We start from the raw sequence: 21649 nt of genomic DNA, 5'->3' as shown, positions 1-21649 counted from the left end.
ATTCGATAAATGTATATAATAAATTAATTTATAATAACGAATAAATAACATTTTATACTAATTATTAGTCAATGGGATAGAATTTATAAATTAAGAGTTAAAAATTTTCGGTATTTTTATGAGCAACAAAATCAGTATCTAGTATACTAATTTTTCATTTTATTATTTACCACTTATTCGATTTATGTATATTGTAAATTAATTTATAATGATGAATAAATGACATTTTAAGCTAATAATCGATCAGTGATATCGAATTTATAAAATAAAAGTTTGTAACTTTTGCAATTTCCGGCCGGAAAAATCAGTATCTAAGATAGCAATTCTTAATTTGACCAATCATTGATTTTTAATAGATTATGCCATGAATTAATAAACTTTCACTAATAAGTCACTTATTCTACCTAAAAGTAATAATATTTAGTTACTTTTTGAAACGATGATAGTAGTTTTTAGGAATCTACAAAAATTAGTAAACTACTTTGCCTTGAGCACATAATAGTACTAATTATTGATAACATATTCCACTTTTTTATATTATTTATTAATTTTTAACATTTTGTTTTTTCCATGTACTTAAAAAAGCTATTTTTTAAATGTATCCATAAAAATAGTCTCGAAACAACTACTAAAATATCCTTATCGAAAACCTCTAAGATAAATATCTCTCGTTAAAAGTCACTGAATCAACCGTCAAAAAAAGAACTAGCTTTTTAACAGAAACTAATTTACTGCTCCAGTGTAAAGATAACTAATTTTTTTTTTTACATAAACTATTAAATTAACCAAATAAAAAAAATTAAAAATTCATATAAAAAAAAAAAAAATAATTTTTTTGATTGAAAAATTTCATAATTTACACGATAAATATTTTTGAGATAAACTCATCTAAACTCATGGATTGACAAAATCAACTAAATAGATACAGAAAAATTATCACTACTGAATAGTAATAAAAAAAATAAAAAAAAAAAAAATTAATGCGTAGAACTTGATTCAAGTGCGACAATAAAATTGATAGTATTAGTGAAATTATACAACAAATACATTTACTCGTGCAATCTAATCTGTCCGAAACTCGAGATTTTTTTTTCTTTATATGACGAAATTCTTATAAATTTTTATGTTATCTACTTTTGCGTAACTTAATTTTTAATTGAAATATATATATTTAAAAAAATCCACTAAATTAAAAATATTAATTAAAAAAATGAATATTAATATAAATATTTAATACGTCATATATATATATATATATATATAACGTGAATGAACTAATATATTGTATGGTTTAAATGTCATGTAATCTTAATGTGAGAGTGTATGTAAATTATCTTCACACATTGATGTACGCAAGACGTAAAAATCATGTCTACGTGTTACTTTTTATATGTTGCTGTAATATAAAATATATATAGCGTGAGGTAGTGGGGAAATATGTGGAGGCTCGACCACTCTTGGAGGCTCGGAGTCAATGCAGTACTCGCCGAGGTTCTATCCAGTTTCATTCACGTTCTATCATTTTTTCATCTGATAGAAACGGATGCAAGTAAATTGGAGTAATTATTTTATTTATTCTATAACTACTATTTTATTTTTTATTCATATATATACTTACATATATTTGGGTATTGTCGGAGAGATTGAAAAATCAGTAGGATATTTTTAACGATATATATTGATATTCTGGTATATATTTTGATACGAGTTAAGTGTCGAGACGTGCAGTTGAGTGTAATTTGGATATTTAATCAATTGGCGGTGCTGTCAAATTCTGTTTAATGTAAGCTACGTTTATTGTACTACTAAACATATCATTGATAAAAAAAATATGATATATTATATAGTAATTTTTTTTTATGGCTAAATTAATTTTTATTAATCAACTTGAAAATTGGTCGAAAGTGTCATGAGTTGGAAGTTGACGGAATTAATGAAATATTGAAAAAAAAAAATTTTTGAAAAATTGCACTTGTAGTTTTTTTAATTTTCTACATGTGCATTTTTTTATTTTTTTTTCTAATTAAATTAAAATAATTTTTAAAACGGTCCTGATTTTTAGATAATTAATAATAATGATACTGAAGTTAGTCGAGGTCTAATAATTTTTTGATTTTTTTTTAAGCACTAAATTATAAAAAAAAAGTATTTGAAAAAATTGCACCTGTAGTTTATTAAATTTTTTACATGTGCATATTTTTAGTTTTTGATTTTTTGTAATTGGTTTGTTTAAAAAAAAATCAGAAAGTTACTGATTGTCTGCTAACAGAATTAGAACAATTTTTGTTTTTTTTTACAAAGAGTTAAAAAAAAAAAAAAACTAAAAATATGCACATTTAGGAAATTAAAAAAACTATAAGTGCAATTTTTTCAAATTTTTTTTTTTTGTAATTTATCATTTTTGAGAATAATCAAAAAATAAGTCAGTTATTTTTATTTAATTTTACTTTTTTTTAGAATTACTAAACATGTGAAATTAATTCGAATTTTGCATGGTATTGTTCTTTATTCAGACAATTTTCAAAAAATTTTTGAAAAACGTAAAAAGCTGTGAATTCTGTAAACTTCAAAACTTAACACGAATTTTTTTTTATTTCGAAAAATTAATGATTATTTATGATTCAAAGTTAGCAGACAATTAAAAACTTTTTGATTTCTTTTTTGAACGATTAAATTTAAAGAAAAAAAAAAATTGAAAAAATGCACATGTAGAAAATTTAAAAGTCTACAAGTGCAATTTTTCGAAATATTTTTTTTTATAATTTATCATTCGTTTAGAAAATCCAAAAAATTATTAAACACTAAGTTCAGTATCATGAATATTTTTATTCCAATAATTTTTTGATTTTTTTAAAAACAATAAATTAACAAAAAAAAAAAAATATTTAAAAAAATTGCACCTACAGTTTTTTAAATTTTCTACATGTGCATATTTTTGTTTTTTCATTTTTCAAAATTGAATCGTTGAAAAAAAATATCAAAAAATTTTTAATTGTCTGCTAACTTTAAAATCATAAAAACAAACTTTCAAAAAAAGTTTCATGGTGACGTTTTGAAAATTAAAAATTCGTACATTTTTTTTTAAACGGGATTCATAGTTTTTAGTGTCCCGTATATCAAAATTTCAATTTTTCCGTCTAATATTTATTTTTGTCGATTTTCGATCATTTTCAGATCAAAAGCATTTTAAAATTTTTTAAAAAATTCAAAAACAGCCTAATTACTTCAAATACAGCCTAATTACATCAAAATGAGGTCAAATTTTTAAACTGGCCAAAAGTTTTCTTCTTTACTAATTTCAAAAATTTTAAATTTAATCGAGAAATTTGAAAGGCTGTATTTATATACCGTTAATTTATGGAATATTTGAGATAATAATTTTGAAATAAAGTACAGAATATAATTCCATATGATAATTAAATACTTTCTTCAAGAATTAATTATTTTAATTAATTATTTGTGCCAATAAACGATTATTTAAATAATTTTAACGACAAAATGTATCGTAGTCTTTAGTTTAAATTTGTTATCAGACAACACGAGGCTCGAAGTAGCTGATAATTTCAAGTGCAATTAGAGATAAAATTAAAATAAATTTTATTTTTATTTATTTTACATAAAAATTATAATAATTAATTATTGGAAAATAATTTGTCGCATCAATTTATTGATAATTTTCAGTTTTGTTATTTTTTTAAATATGCGGATGTGTACGTCATATATATTACCGTGATTTATGCAGATATATTTTTATATATATCTTAAAATATCACATTAAATCGGATATGTTTATTCTGCTGGCATGAGTATTTTTGCAATACTTATTTAAAGTAAATTGATGATAATTTAAATTAATGTTTTTTTTTCTTTTTATAACAAAACTAAATTGTTAAATGACAACTTAGTAAATTAGCAGAGTTCATATGTGTCTGAAATTAGAATATAGCGTGGTCATGTCAACTGGCTAAATTATTGTATCTGACGTTTACACCTTTCAATTGGTTTTAATCGAGGTTTATTTGCTCTTCCAGCTACAAAGAGATACAATATTGCCTCTTGCGATTTTTTATTTAATCTTTTTTAATTAAACCTACACAGACAAATATCAGTTTTTAATGCAACAAATATATTTTTTTTTTTAGGAAATGAAAATTTTCTTAGGGCTACAGTAAAATCTCCGAAATGTTAACACTCCTGTCCAGGACCATTACGTAATGTGAACAAATCCTGTCGTCCCCACTATACCAATTCTCGTGTCTTATGTGCGCAGGTCTGCGCAGTCGAATTGCGTGATGTACGAAAAAAAAAATTATTTTTAGGTTAGGGTTTATCGTATAGGTGCAAATGAGAAGATTTAAATTGCCCGCCACTGAGACTTTTTTTGATTGGTTGAGCGGAAAAATGTAGTGGGAGACAGGATTGTTAACATTAGGGAGAGAATTTTGTTAAATTTAAAGAGTGTAACATCATGGAGAGTCACATTAGGGAGATTCTACTTCTTACTTTAATAAAATTTTTACTTGTCCCAGGAAATATTTTTAACTTCCTGCTAAGAAAATTATTAATTTTCAAAAAGTCGGGAAATTATTGGTTTCACCCCGATTTTCGAGAATTGAGTTTTCATCAGATGTCGACGTTTTGAGGTCCAAGGAAGCTATTCTGACTATTTTCAGAAGGATGTCCGAGTGTCTGTATGTGTGTGTGTGTGTGTGTGTGTGTGTGTATGGATGTAAACTTTTAATATCTTTTTAATGAACTGACCGATTAACATGTTTGAGGTGGCAATCAAAAGAGTTTGTTGGCCGTCAACTTTTCTGAAAATTTCAAATCGATCGATCAAATAGACTCTAAGATATGGAAGAAAAACAAAAAAAAAATTTTTTTTTTCAGTTTTTTTCAAATTTTTAAAAAATGACTCGATTCGTAAGTTATCGTGGGAAAAAGAAATGCTAAAAAACAGTTTTTTCCGAAAACAATGACATACAATAGTATTTTCGAGCTCAAGGATGGAATGGGCGGGAAGTCTTAGGGCTGGCCCGCAGGGTCAATCGATAGACATATTTTTTTTTTTTTTTAATGTCATAATAAACTGAAGCAATCATTGAAGCTGATAAAATTTAAAAAGTCTGATTGAATTAATAGTCTATTTTTAGAACTATATTTAAAAATAGCTTTGTATAAATACGTGACAATTTATTATCTAAACGTCTTTTAGAAAGAGACCACAAATTTGAGTCTATACTGCTAAGTATCCAGCATTAATGTGATAAAATTAGAAGGAATATGCATGCAATAAAGTAATATTATAAATTTGAATTCTCTAAAAATATTTATATAACATATAATATCTATAAAACATGTCATATTCTAAATTTATATAATATTTGTCAACTTAAACTGTAGACTTTGAGTAAACTTACTCTTGATTTAGAATTTTTAAAAAATTCGTTTGAAGAAAATTCATAACAGATAGTTTTCAGATAATTTCGGAAAAGTTTTTATTTGGTCTGGAAAAGACACTAAAAAAAAAAATCTCTAGGCACAAAAAAAATTTAATGTCTACATTAGAGGTAAATGGATACTGAGAAAAAAATGAACACAAATTACAGCCATTTGTTGACAATAATTTAAGTACGACTGAGTAGTTTAATTTATTTATTTACATCGGTCAGAACATAAGAAATTGGTAGTAATTACACCAGTAGTAAGAACGATTGGTTTATTAAATAGAACAGCTATTAAGTAAACTCTTAAAGATCCCAATCTAATATGTCCTTTACATACCGCTCGAATGTCATTCAGAAATTTTTTCTGTTCTTTTAATAAATAATTTTATTTTTTAAACAAATCAAAATTGATATTATTTAAAATAACTTGGCGCCAAAAAATTTTTGCATTATAAATTGAAAACGAAAATTTTTCGGGCACACGGAAAAAAATAATGCTCAAAATTTAAATAGTTTATACACAGAGAGGAGAGTATGGTAATAATTACCATACTACATGGTAACCAGTCCTATTTTTTAAAGCATAGGAATCATTACTATGTAGCATAGGAATGATTACCATTCTTCTGGTAACATTTACCATACTACATAGTAATCATGCTACTGGTAAATATTACTTTGTAGCATAGTAATCAAAACCATGCTAGAATGGTACTGAGTCCCATGCTGAATAGCGTGAAAGCAGTTTCAATATTAAGCGCTGCTATATAGTATATATGTCTAATATAACCTGTACATATATTAATCTTAATTACTACTTATGTCAATGAATATTATTTTAATGAAAATTATCAATCATACGAAACTCAAGTATTATTTGACAAAGTATCATTGTCTATTGTATTCTGATTTAAAATGTTATTCTACCACACGTATCGTCACTGCTGCAGACGGAAAAATGTATATTCCAAAGCACTGGATTCAATATTTTTAATTTAGATAATTGTTAACTTCCTCTACATTAATAATTCATAAATAATAATTTTACTTGCAATTAAATATTAATTAAATGTACTTTCAATAAATAATTAAATTATTATAATATTTTTCTAATAAAAATAACCCATGTTAAAATATGTTAATGTTAATATTTATTATTTTATTTAAAAATGTTTTAAATCAGTTAAAAATTTATTCATTATTAATTAAACAACCTAATTTTTTCATTATAAAACCTTATTTTAATATTAACCTTACTACCTTCAATTGGAAGCAGCTTCATCGAAATTGTAATAATTACAATGTAGCATAGGAATGATTCCAATGTAGCATGGTAATCATTCCCATGCTAGCATAGTAATGATTACCATGCTAGTATGGCTAGCGTTACCATTCAACATCGGACAAAATACTATGTCAAATAAATAATACGGCTAAAAAACTTGAGTTACCATGCTACATAGTAATGATTACTATGTTACATTGGAGAATATACCATTCACTTCTCTCAGTGTAGTTTACTTTCAACTTAAAATTAATATTAATGTTATATTCGATATTACTATCAAACCAGAATCATGATATATATTACAAAATGGCTACTATTTATATTTAAATTTGATACACAGAAGAGCTAAATTTGTAATTTCGTATATTAAAATTAATGTGAAAAAGAATCGATAAATTGGTATCTAGTTATTACTATTCAAATAAATATAAAAATTTAAAATGAGGAACCGAAAAATTAGTAAACGTACATATTAATATATAAAGATCTAGTATACGAATTTTTCATTTTATTATTTACCACTTATTCGATATATGTATATAATAAATTAATTTATAATAACGAATAAATAACATTTTATATTAATTATTAGTCAATGGGATAGAATTTATAAAATAAGACTTAAAAATTTTCGGTATTTTTATGAGCAACAAAATCAGTATCTAGTATACTAATTTTTCATTTTATTATTTACTACTTATTCGATTTATGTATATTGTAAATTAATTTATAATGATAAATAAATGATATTTTAAGCTAATAATTGATCAGTGATATCGAATTTATAAAATAAAAGTTTGTAACTTTAGCAATTTCCGGCCGGAAAAATCAGTATCTAAGATAGCAATTCTTAATTTGACCAATCATTGCTTTTTAATAGATTATGCCATAAATTAATAAACTTTCACTAATAAGTCACTTATACCTAAAAGTAATAATATTTTACTTTTTGAAATAATTGATAGTTTTTAGGAATCTACAAAAATTAGTAAACTACTTTGCATTAAGCACATAATAGTAATTATTGATAACAGGTTCCACTTTTTACCATTATTCATTAATATCTAATATCCTGTATTTTCCATGGTTTCTAAAATCTATTTTCCCTCAGTGTAGTAATAAAATTTATTTTCCCTTCCTAATAAGAAATTTTTCTTGCACAAAAAAATCTTTTTCTTCTGTGTCTCAATTTCACAAAATCTCTAAAAATTTTCTGCAAATACCAATGCTTTATCATATTTAATGACAACTTGTGATTGTTTCATAATATCATGACTAGACTACTAAGAGATCAAATAAAATAAAAATAACGTGACGTAATGCATCGTAAAAATTTATCCACGTGTTTAGTGGATCAGTGAATTCCGTCTATGCTATACATAAACCAACGTACAACGCAAATTAATACTCATATATATATATAATTACCTAAAAAATACAATATACAAAATTTTGATTAAATTTAAACTAAAACCAATTTATTAAGTATCTAATTATTAATTTAAAAATACAATAATCTGATAAATTTATCAAAAATTTTTTTATTTTCTTATTGATAAATGTACAGTACAAAAGAACATATATTTCTATGGTGACAAATGATATCGTAACCCAAAAATTATTGCTTTTATTATTTCACACTTTCTTGAGTTTGTGTTTCTTGTAATTCTTCTCTATTAAATATTATATTCTATTAACTAATCGTTTTTTTTTTTTTTTTTTTTTTTTTTTTATTGTTTTTTATCACTGTTTAGTTTATTTTTAGAGTGGATGATGAAATAAATTTCTGCGCGATATTCATTTCATGTTATTCTTCTTTTTTTTTTTTTTTATTAAGTATAAATGAAATATAACCACTTGAAGTAACAAGTAGTTCTGATTTGATGGTCGTATATAATCATGTCATACGATCGATAACAAGTGAGAAAGTTATCTGCGGGCTCGACTAAGTAGCCGTGATGATTTTAAATTGCCTGTGGGTACCCGTCTGATTATTTGTAACATTGATAATAAATAATTCGGAATTTTATTCTATTTCATCAAGGAGATAAAAATAAACATTGTTCGATTTTATTTTGATAAAACATGTGTTTTGATAAGTCTCCTTTGGACAAAAGTTTCAGAACTTGTAATACATATTTGTATATGCTATCCCCACCAACTTTTAATTTTATCTATACACAGTAGAATTTACTATACAGATAGTAAAAAAATATAATCGTGTTAGCAAAAAATACATTGCGTATAGTAATTTTTAATATTTTGTATAGTAACGAATCCTATATTGTATTAGAAAATTGACTTTCTTAAATTAGTATTTATTAATAGTACTTATAGTAAAATTTACTGTACAAATAGTAAAAAATATAATCGTCTTAGCAAAAAATACATTACGAGTAATTTTGAATATCATATGTAATTATTACTGACTAGTAAATTTTACTAAACGTTTAATAATAATTACAATACAGAATATATTTTTTCATATCTGTCAGTAAATTTTACTAGAGTATTGTAATTTTTACTGTACTTTTTTCTCCGTATACAAAATCACATTTATTGATAATTTTTAAATGTCTATTTTTCTAACAATTTTTTTTTTTTTTTTTATAGAAGTTAGCAGAAGACAGTTAAAAGAAAATGATGGTACCCTCTGAGAGAGTTCTTCACGAAGCGATCCAAGTTAGTCCTTTGGATCTTCCGGATGATGTCAAAAGACAAAAGGTACGTTATAATAGTATATTATTTAGAGAAAACAAATATCGAAAATATTTTATATATTTTAGTAAGAAATAGGAGAGGGGGCGATATAATGGGCCCCTTAAGAAATGAGGACTTATATGTTATATATATGTCAATCAATTTTGCCCCACTCTCCCTTAATAGAGGAGGGGAGGGGGAATGGACCTTTTAATATTTTAGGAGCCTCGAAAGATTTTAAGGCGAAATGGGACCCCATAACTTAAGGAGTCCATCCTCCCCCCCTTTCTCCACCCATGATTTTATTACTTTTTATTTATATTTTTAAGTAAAATTCCCTATATATAATTTTCTTCTGTAGGTATTCATTAATGAATAGGAAATAATATATTTTAATTTGCGTAAATTTTTTGAAATTATTTTCGAGAAGTCAATAATATTATCATTAGATATGTATATATATCAATATATGGATGGATAAATTATATAGCATACAATTTATTATTATATGGACCCTACTTTACATTAAAAAACTAATAATAGCTCAGTCGAGCACTCCGTAAATTAAGCCTAAGTATCTGAAGTGATACAGACGAGGGGATTTACGAACATATATTGAAAAAAAAAAAATAAATAAATAAATAAAAGCGTAACAATTAGAAAAAAAAAGCTATTTTACATATATATATATATATATATATACATATATATATATATATATATATATATATATATATATATATATATATATAGATAAGTTTGCTATTAAATTGATTTTTATTTAAACTGCTATCAATAATATGAATGGCTATCAGTTTCATTTTAAATGAGAATAAAAAAGTCATATACGTAATCTTAAGGTTATCACTATAAGGACCTTAAGGATTATCGATTAGTACGTCAAGTTCGTTGGACCACGTAGAAGATTATTTAATCGATATTTTTTATTTTATATAAGTAAAGAAAAAAATCATGAAAGACTTTTTTTTATCAGACACACGATAATTTATCATTCACTATCGTTGATAAGAATAGATTATTCATTTTACTATTATATGTAGATGATGTAGTGGACTTACTAAACTCGATTGAACTATTGACCAATAAAATAATTTATTAAAAGCGAGCCTCCTTGTTGAAGAATATTGTGCAGTTCGCCTTATTCAATGAATTTTCTTTTTAAGAAATTTATTCTATTTTTTTGCTGCATACAAAAAAAAACTTTTGTTGCGTAAGAAAAACTTTTTACTATGAAATAATAACATAAATTTTCTTAGGATTAGAAACAATATATTTGCTCAAGAAAATTTTTTCTTGTCTCAAAAAAATTCCTATTAAACTGTTTCAAGGAAATTGTTCTTGTTTCAAAAAAATTATTCTTGTTTCAAAAAAATTATTCTTCTCTCAAGAAAAGTATTCTTGTTTCAAAAAAATTATTCTTCTCTCAAGAACTTTTCTTACTTGTTTTAAGAACATTATTCTTGTTTCATGAAAATTGTTCTTGTCTCAAGAAAATTATTCTTGTTTCAAAAAAATTATTCTTTTCTCAAGAAAAGTATTCTTGTTTCAAAAAAATTATTCTTCTCTCAAGAACTTTTCTTACTTGTCTTAAGAAAATTATTCTTGTTTCATGAAAATTGTTCTTGTCTCAAGAAAATTATTCTTGTTTCAAGAAAATTGTTTTTTTCTCAAGAAAATTATTCTTGTCTTGAGAAAATTGTTCTTGTCTCAAGACAATTATTCTTGTTTCAAGAAAAGTGTTCTTGTCTCAAGAAAATTATTCTTGTTTCAAGAAAATTATTCTTGTTCCAAGAAAATTGTTCTTGTCTCAAGAAAATTATTATTGTTTTAACAAAATTATTTTTCTCTCAAGAAAAGTATTCTTGTTTCAAAAAAATTATTCTTCTCTCAAGAACTTTTCTTACTTGTTTTAAGAAAATTATTCTTGTTTCATGAAAATTGTTCTTGTCTCAAAAAAATTATTCTTGTTTCAAGAAAATTGTTCTTTTCTCAAGAAAATTATTCTTGTCTTGAGAAAATTGTTTTTGTCTCAAGACAATTATTCTTGTTTCAAGAAAAGTGTTCTTGTCTCAAGAAAATTATTCTTGTTTCAAGAAAATTATTCTTGTCTCAAGAAAATTATTCTTGTCTCAAGAAAATTATTCTTGTCTCAAGAAAATTATTCTTGTCTTGAGTAAGTTGTTCTTGTCTCAAGAAAATTATTGTTGTTTTAAGAAAATTGTTCTTGTCTCAAGAAAATTATTGTTGTTTCAAGAAAATTGTTCTTTTCTCAAGAAAATTATTTTTGTTTAAAGAAAATTATTCTTGTTCCAAGAAAATTGTTCTTGTCTCAAAAAAATTATTCTTGACTCAAGAACATTTTTTACTAGTCTTAAGAAATGTTTTGTATTATGAAATAAAAGCAAAAATTTTCTTAGAATTAGAAAAAGTTTCTTGAAGTAAGAAATTTTTTTTTTTTAGCTCAATAGACTTTTTTTTTCGCTCCAAGAAAATTTACAATTTCAATTCAAAACGCAAAAAATATCTTATGAACAAAAAAATTATCTTTGGGCGAGTGAAAATTTTTAGTGCAGAGAATTTTTTTTTTCTATATGCTAAATATGGTAATACTTCCTGACTCCTATTTGTAAGTGTAATTAAAAAAAAAATAATGAATATTTATTTACAATTTGTATTTACAAATATTCAAATGAGTCCAACAATTGTTCCGCACAATTCGATTAAAAATAATCATCATTTATCATTATAAAAAAAATACATATACATACGTATAATTGATTGAATATTTTCCATCCAATGATTCAGTGCAATTTACACTTAGCAGAACTCATTTTTTTTTTTTTTTTACTTAAAGAATAACAAAAATTAAATAATATTAACGATATACTCGTATTTTTAATTGCTTTGAATTGTATGACGTAATTTCATCAATAAATTATCTTCTGAGAATTACATGTGGTATCTATACTATTTTACACATTCATTACTTATAATATATATGTTTTACTGATTTAGATGCTTTAATGAAGAATTTTCCCGCTGTAAAGATCAACTTAATGTTTCCTATTTAATATCTTTATTAACATTGATGAATACATGGACAGAAAAAATATAGGGAACTTTATTTACTAATTGGATTAAAATTACTAAATTATATCGTTAACTTAAAACGCTATGAAATTGTGTAACTTTTAATATTTTGTAAATTGAATTTTTATTTATATTTAGTATTTTTTGTTATTTGAGTATACTAATAAATATAAAATACATGAGTTAATTTTACTGTATGTTTAGTGAAATTTAATACCAAATATAGTATATTTTACTATATTGGGATAGAATTAAATTTTTATTAGTTTTTAACTCTTCATTATCATTATTATTATTATTATTATTATTATTATTATTATTATTATTATTATTATTATTATTATTATTATTATTATTATTATTATTATTATTATTATTATTATTATTATTATTATTATTATTATTATTATTATTATTATTATTATTATTATTATTATTATTATTATCATTATTATTATTATTGTCATTATTATTATTGTTATTGTTATTGTTATTATTATTATTATTATTATTATTATTATTATTATTATTATTATTATTATTATTATTATTATTATTATTATTATTATTATTATTATTATTATTATTATTATTATTATTATTAGTGTTACTATTATTATTATTATTATTATTATTATTATTATTATTATTATTATTATTATTATCATTATTATTATTATTATTATTATTATTATTATTATCATTATTATTATTATTATTATTATTATCATTATTATGATTATTGTTATTATTATGATTATTGTTATTATTGTTATTATTATCATTATTATTATAATTATTATTGTTATTATTATTGTTATTATTGTTATTATTATTATTATTACTATTATTATTAGTGTTGTTATTATTATTATTATTATTATTATTATTATTATTATTACTATTAATATTATTATTATTATTATTATTATTATAATTATTGTTATTATTATTATCATTATTATTAGTATTATAATTATTTCTATCTTTTTTATTATTTATGGCATATGTATAAGTGTTGATGTCATATTTTTAAAATTAAAAATATGATTTGACTTGACCGAGATTCGAACCCTGATCTCCCGCATGCGAATTCTGTCCGAAGTCCGCCTGTCCAATGTCTCCTTTAACCGAAAGTCTTTGAACTTGTAATACATATTCGTATACTTAATCTCTACCAATTGTTAATTTCATCGATCTGCCTTTGAAAAATTACAAACCGTTTAGTAATTTTTAGTTTCCTTATAACATTACATACTAGACTATTCATCTGATTTACAGAAATGACTAATCAGATTGTAATTTTTGCATACTGCAGAGTATTTAATTCCTATCTTTAGTTAATTTTTATATTTTAGCAGAGAAAATTTAGCAGTGTGGTATTACTTTAATATACTTTTTATAAAAACTGCTGTTATATTAATAGAGAATACGAATGAATCAGTAATAAAAGTAATAATACAGCAATTTTTCAAATAAACATATAGTTGTATTTAGCATTTTGTAATTTATACTACATTCAGTCATAAATAGTAAAAGTAATGCATTCATTGATTCACATTAGTGTTTCTTACTAAAATATATGAAATATGATAATATATTTAAGACTCGTTTTCTCGGCGCCATCAAACTTATCAGAAAAGAAATAATTTCTGTATAATTTTGTCATTAACTATTTATATCGCAAATAGTGTGTTTACATTACTTTTTTTTTAACGTTCGTAGATGTAAAACATTAATGAGAAAATCTAATTGACGTGACCGTGACATTGTAATACTGACAGTATTACCACTACTATATATGTATATGTTGTAATACTTGTTTATCGCTTATTTTATATCGATTCCCCTGATACTGAGCGCGTTTCCGGGAAATTACTTTTAATGTCTTTATAATTAATATTTACTAGTTTTATTTACGCAGATAAAACTAATTATCTTATAATTAATAATTAAAGTTAATTAATTACTGATTTTAGATCGAGAATTTGTTGGCGCAGATGAGATTGTCTGCTGCGACCGCCAGAAAAATCCAAGATATTTTTCGATCTGAAATGAATAAAGGAATTCATCAGCAGCCGTCTTCTCTTCAAATGGAGAATACGTATATACCTGAATTGCCTGATGGAACAGGTATATTTTAAAGCATTGTAAATTTCATTCACCCGCCGACTAAACGTGAAAAAAATTCTTACGCGGATTATGTTAGAAAACCTGTATTCAAGTTTCTCCAGTATATTTAGCTTTGCCCGGGTCGAAAAATTTTATCTGATTTTAGTCTAACTGGACAGCATTTGGACTATTGGTCTGTATTTTAACTAATTGATGTTTTTGATCTTTTATAAAAATTTAAAGCTGTTTTTGATCTGTTGTTTTAAAAAACAACTGCTACGGGCAAACGAAACTAAATTAATTCTTGAACTTGGAAAAATTTAGTTCTAAAAATTTGCGAGGACAAAACTAGATTAAATCATGGACTTGGAATATTTTTATTTATGGACAATATTTATAAAAAATATTCAAAGTTACAGAATTGATTATGTTTTGTTCACCATTTACTTAGTGTCTTTTGTTTAAAAATGCCGGCAGTTAATGATAATTTGACAACTTTATTTTTGAGTTGTCTTGACTAAATATTTATAATATTGAATAAAAGTAATAAAATTACTCTTAAAATGTAAATTAATTTTTCTTATTTACTGGATAAAATCGAAAAATATTTTGGCATTAGAAATCATCAAAATTCTTGTGACATCTTATTACGCAAGCGCATTAGCATTTTTCAAATTTCAAGAAAATTAAAATAAATTTATAAATCCAGATTATTATTATTGTTTATATTTGTAAAGAGTCCTGTTTTTTATCTAAAGGCGATTAAAAGTTGACTAAAAATTATGGTAAAAAAAAGTCTTCGTCCTAAAAACAAATGAACAGACTAACAATTATAACAAAAAAGTTTGTTTCTAATCTAAAAGGGATTAAAAACAGGCTGAATATAATGCGAAGACAAATCTGATATTGGCCCAGATAGGGAATAGTACGGATTAAAACCGATTAAATTTATATATGTAATATATACGATTTAAAAACATATATTAAATGAAACACATTTGAATTTATCATTTATTTTGAAACAGATTTAATTTTTTGGCCCGCGTAATTAAAACGTGCACAATATATATAAAAATCTTGTATAAATTTTTGAACCCGCATGAAAATATCATATAATAAACATACATTAAAAAATATATGTTACAGATATAAATATATATGTAACAATCCAAGAAATCTTATATAGAACTTTATATAGATTTTGGCCGATTTTATTATATTTCTATATATGTTTTTTCTTATATGATTTCATATATTTTCGTATAACTTCAATATATTATTTATATATTTGAAAACTTATAATTTTAATATATTTAAAAATAAATGTTATTTATATATAGAAACAAATAAGAATATATATATAATTCATCATTATATGACACGATGTATGTACCATGTATTTAACTTTATAAATTTTTGTATATTTTTCGATATATAGAACCATATAAGTCTCCCCATATATATAAGAATAAATAAAATATATTCTTTTCTTTCTCTCTCTGTTATAAGATTCAAACATTGTGTTCAGAATATATATGTGTGCTAGCTTACAAATTTACATATATAATTATCAATATATGTAATACATATATGCGCTAACTTATAAGTTTACATATATGATTATAAATATATACAATACATGTATTAACTTATAAACTTACGTATATAATTAATTATATTAAAACTTACTATATTATATATAAGAAAATATATATCGTTTTTGGCCACTTATATGTTCCCATATTGATTATATATTTTTCCATATATATTTATCATATATGGTATTTTCATGCGGGAACCCTATCTCTAGCATACTTTCTAGGTTAGAAAGAAAAACTCATAAGAATTTATCATATAAGAATTAGAGAGCTGATATTTCTATTTAATTATTTTACTAATTATTTATTTAATTGATCATTACAGAGGAAGGATTATTTTTGGCTCTTGATTTGGGAGGAACGAATTTTCGTGTTCTCTTACTAGAATTGGTAAATGGTGTTGTCGTAAGAGAAGACGTAAAAAAATATCACATCGATGCCCATCTAAGAACCGGATCAGGATTGCCATTATTTGAATACCTTGCTGAATGTGTCAGCAATTTTGTAATCAGCGAGGGTCTTCAAGATGTAGAGCTTCCTTTAGGTAATTATAATTATTAGCAACTATCTATAAAAACTTATTTTATTTATTTAGTTGTAAATTTACTTTCGAAGCGAATCCATACAGTTATCAACACAAATTTTAGAAAACAAAGCACTGAGGTTTTATATATATGGAAAGTTTTATCAGAGTATATACATATTGAATGGAACTCTGCTTAAACAATACGATAGAATTTATTTAAAAATTTTTTATCGCTCCATTCATATTTATTTTTTACAAGAGGTTTCTATACATCCCGATAGGATTTCTGTGATAATCCATACAGCTTTATCATAATTTTTCAACAGAAATTAATAACATGCCATAAATCACTTTTTAAGACACTTGCGATTAAAAGTTTAATACTTATATCAATATTTATTACTATTTTATTAATAATTACCTTGCAACTCTTTTAAAATTAAATTAGTTAAAATAACGACTATTCAATGTTTATTAGTGAGAAGTATGACACTTAAGTAAAAGTAGTTACAATAAGTGACTATTTGCTGCTTAATAGTGACTTTTACAATGCGTTCTTAGAAAGAAGGTTTTATGCGATCATATGTTTTATCTAAAGTTATATGTTTTACATTTTAGGGTTTACTTTTTCATTTCCAATGATACAACATTCATTGGAAACGGGAATTCTAGTGACTTGGACCAAGAGCTTCAATTGCCCTGATGTCGTTAATAAGGACGCAGTACAGCTATTAAAAGACGCTATAGCCCGCCGTGGTGATACGAGAGTTAAAGTGTTGGCTGTGCTTAATGATACTACGGGAACACTTCTTCAGGGTGCTACTCAAGATCCTAATACTGCTATTGGTCTTATCCTGGGGACAGGAAGTAATGCTTGTTATCTTGAACGAGCTGATAAAGTGGAGCACTGGGAACCTGAACGTCATGGCGAGCGTGAGGTAAAAAATATTCATCCTCTTCAATAAAGTTATATATATGTAATAGGGTGGTCGTTGAAAATCAAATTTTCTCAGGCGCCCCATAAAAAGCTTCTTTTTAGTGAAAAAATACCTGGGGAATTGGTTTTTTTTTTTAAGTAAAAAGAACACGTGCCGACGATCAAAATTTTCCGATACAACCGCGTTTTTTTAAAATATCTCATGAAATATGCGAATTAGAGGAAAAAGTCATAGGAACAATTTTGTAGGAAATTAAATTCTTGACAAAAAAGGTCATATTTATTTTTTTTATAGAATGTGTATTTACGAAGATATTTTAAAAAACCTTCAGATCTTATCAACTGAGCATTTTTAGGATTACGAATGTTAAAAATAACGTTTTTTCTTAAATGTGGAAAACTTTGTAACTCGTAGCATATCAATCATTAATGCTTGTTATAGTTTCTATATACTTAGAAAAATTTTATTCTCAAAATTTGTAATCCTTAAAACCCATTGATAAGATCTAAAAAAAGTTTTTTTAAAATATCTTCATAAATACACATTTCATAAAATAAATGAATATGACCTTTTTTGTCAAGAATTTAATTTCCTACAAAATTGTTCCCATGACTTTTTCCTCTAATTCGCATATTTCATGAGATATTTGAAAAAAACCGCGATTGTATCGAAAAATGAACTTTAATCGCCCTGACACGTGTTCTTTTTACTTACAATGCTTAATATTCATAATATACGCATTTTTATGTGTATTAGCAAAATTTCTATTATCCCTGGTTAGAAACTCCGATTGAATCTGATTGAAAAATTCAAATCGATCTTAATAAAAAATTTCATCGTTTTCTTTAAATTCAAATTTATTTCATTTTACAATTTTATTACAGGTAATTATTGATATTGAATGGGGTGCTTTCGGTGACAACGGTGTTCTAGATTTTATCAAAACAGATTTCGATCGCGAAAATGATGCCAATTCTTTATTAGTTAATTCATTTACGTAAGTAATTATTCACATTATTAATATTATAATTATTTATTAATCATATATACATAAGTTTTTAATTTTACATGCTTCAGATTTGAAAAATACATCAGTGGAAAATATCTTGGTGAATTTGTCCGTGTTATCCTTGCAAAATTATCAAAAGATGGTTTATTATTTACGAGACAAGTTCCGGAAAGTTTACTTTCCGTAGGAACGTTTTTAACAGACTACATATCTCTCATTGAACAGTAAGCTTTTCTTAAATTAATTTTTGCACACCTCAACCTAATTAACCTATTAAAATTATTTTTATTTTAACAGAGACACAGTTAATGGCAGTAGTGTTCATACAAAAGAAGTACTGGCTAAATTTAATATAGTACCTGATGAAGAAGATTTAAAAATAGTTCAATATGTCTGTGAACTTGCGTCAAATCGTGCTGCTCTCCTAGTTTCAATATGTAAATTTCGATACTATATTCAAATCTAATCAATTTCTTTGAATTCAAATGAACGTTGAAAACAACCTGTATTATACTTTTTAGGACATATTCATTGTAAAAGTTCGAAACAGACCTACTTAGACTTACAAAGGCTTTAATTGAACCTACTTAGACCTTAGACTTACAAAAACATGAATTAAACTTTCTTAGACATAATTCTAAGTCTTTTTATTTCAAGGTTTTATAATGACTATGTCCTAAAAAGTCTGATGTAAGTTTTCAATGCTCATTTAGGTTCAAAGTATGCCTTATAAGACGAAATAATCGGTAGTATCTACTGAAAAATAATCGGTAGCGGCTACTGGAAAAAATTCGGTAGTGGCTACTGAAAAATAATCGGTAGCAGCTTAATGCCAATCGGTAGCGGCTACTAATTGCTAATCGGTAGCTGCTACCGAAAAATAATTGGTAGCGTCTACTGAAAAATAATCGGTAGCGGCTACTGGAAAACAATTGGTAGTAGCTACTGAAAAATAATTGGTAGCAGCTACTTAATGCCAATCGGTAGCGGCTACTAATTGCTAATCGGTAGTTGCTACCGAAAAATAATTGGTAATGGCTACCAATTATTTTTTGGTAGATGCTACTGATTATTTTTTACTGTAAAATTCGACTTGAACAAGGACTTTAATAATATATTTTAAATTAACTTAAAGGTGTTGCAACGCTTCTCGATCATATGGAAAGAGATGAAGTAACAATAGCTGTTGATGGTTCTCTCTACAAACATCATCCACGATTTGAAAATTGGATGAATCAGTATATTGGTTTATTGACACCGGCTCGGAAGGTACTTTAAATAATAAGTTAAATTAATTAATTAGAAGTTTAATATTGAAAATATAATGAATAATTCTATTTTTTTTTTTAATTTTAGTTCAAACTTATTCATGCTCAAGACGGAAGTGGTAAAGGTGCTGCAATTGTTGCAGCAATTGCATTAAGGATAAAAAAAAGATTAGAATAAGAGTTAATTAAAAATAAATAAACTAATTATCGGTATGTCATTTAATTTCTTCATGTGTATAATCAATTCTTTTATTTTGACGAGTCTAAAGAAATACAATTTTTTTTTTTTATTTTAAGACTAAGATTTTTGTATTTTATTCCAACTATTCGATTATGTATAATTCATAATATTTTATAGTTTTTAATAGAATTAGATTTTTTTTTATTTTATAGTAAGAGTTTAGTGTTTAATTTTAAAATAAATTAATATTATTTTTTAATAGAACATATTCTATTATTTTATATAAATATAAATTGTTGATTTTACTTTATGTTGACTTGTTTATATTTTTTCATAATGACATTCAAATGTTATATATTCTCTTAAAATGCAGCACTTTTCACTGATTCATTTTAAGAGTACTTCATTCATCTGTATCTTAGTATGTAAGAACTTGGCCTTATTGACAAAGTGAAGTATAAAAAAAAGTAAAAAATTAAATATTTGTGTAGATTTAAAAAAAAATTTATGTTATCAATACATTGTACATATATTTTATAAATTGATTATTATTTATGTATGTAAGAAGTTTTTACTAGTATATTTGTTTATATATCAATATATATAAGAACCAGCAATTATTTTTATCGATATTCAATGAAAATAAAACTATTCTTGATTCCCTGTACATATGTATATGTGGGCCGTAGTCTCGGGACTGCAAGACAATCTACGAGACAGATTGCAGACACGGGACCTACGGCCCATTTATACATATGTATAAATATATTTAAAATACATATGTGTATATATATTAGAGTGTTTCAAAAAATCGACTTTTTTTTTTCTCGAAGAATATTGAAAAATCGAAAGAGTATCTCTAGACAAAGACCCTGTTAAAATATGAGACCTTAATATTAATATTTGAAGGTGGCGATTCACGATTTTCTATTTTCCATTTAAATAACATGGAAAAAAAAATTTAAGTTTGGAATTTTATACCTTGGCGATGGCTTATTGAACAGATAAGTTCAGGGCATAATTTTGTCGAGAATTAAACGCTCTACAAAAAAAGTCTTTTATCATTTTTTGATAAATCCATCCATTCAAAAGTTATCCGAACTTGAAATCAAGTTAGAGTAAATTTCAAGATCATTTTATTTTTCCGGCGAAACTATCGGACTTATCATAAAATGTCATAGAATCTTTTTTGTAGACAATTTTATTTCCTACAAATTAGTATTGATTAATTTTTTTCGAATTCTGCATTGTTTTCTAGTTATTTCCATTTTAATGCCAAGCTCCTAAAAAAATAGTGTTCTGATCGATTTTAAGAACTTGGCATTAAAATGGAAATAACTAGAAAACAATGCAGAATTTAAAAAAAATTAATCAATACTAATTTGTAAGAAATAAAATTGTCTACAAAAAAGATTCTATGGCATTTTATGATAAGTTCGATAGTTTCGCTGGAAAAATAAAATAATCTTGA

At 24.5% G+C, this 21649-nt stretch overlaps 1 protein-coding gene across 3 annotated transcripts; it reads left to right on the top strand.

The window, feature by feature from the left end:
• Positions 1–1448: 1448 nt before the first annotated feature.
• On the top strand, positions 1449–20626 carry LOC103572513 (hexokinase-2). 3 transcript variants are annotated; one of them, XM_014441318.2, is made up of 10 exons: positions 1449–1559; positions 9349–9459; positions 14526–14679; positions 16582–16800; positions 17401–17720; positions 18605–18717; positions 18798–18953; positions 19027–19166; positions 19865–19998; positions 20086–20625. In XM_014441318.2, the coding sequence occupies exons 2-10, from the start codon at positions 9376–9378 to the stop codon at positions 20173–20175; spliced, it is 1410 nt and encodes a 469-aa protein (XP_014296804.1). In that variant the 5' UTR covers positions 1449–1559; positions 9349–9375; the 3' UTR covers positions 20176–20625. The 3 variants fall into 3 exon arrangements, with proteins under 3 accessions (XP_014296804.1, XP_014296803.1, XP_014296805.1); XM_014441317.2 differs by having other exon boundaries at positions 1455–1783; XM_014441319.2 differs by lacking the exon at positions 1449–1559 and adding an exon at positions 8694–8710 and having other exon boundaries at positions 20086–20626.
• The last annotated feature ends 1023 nt before the right edge of the window (positions 20627–21649 follow it).

This window comes from Microplitis demolitor, chromosome 8, assembly GCF_026212275.2.
Source record: "Microplitis demolitor isolate Queensland-Clemson2020A chromosome 8, iyMicDemo2.1a, whole genome shotgun sequence".
NCBI lineage: Eukaryota > Metazoa > Arthropoda > Insecta > Hymenoptera > Braconidae > Microplitis > Microplitis demolitor.
The sequence above is the reverse complement of the archived record's forward strand: the minus strand, read 5'-3'. Positions and strand labels throughout refer to the sequence as shown.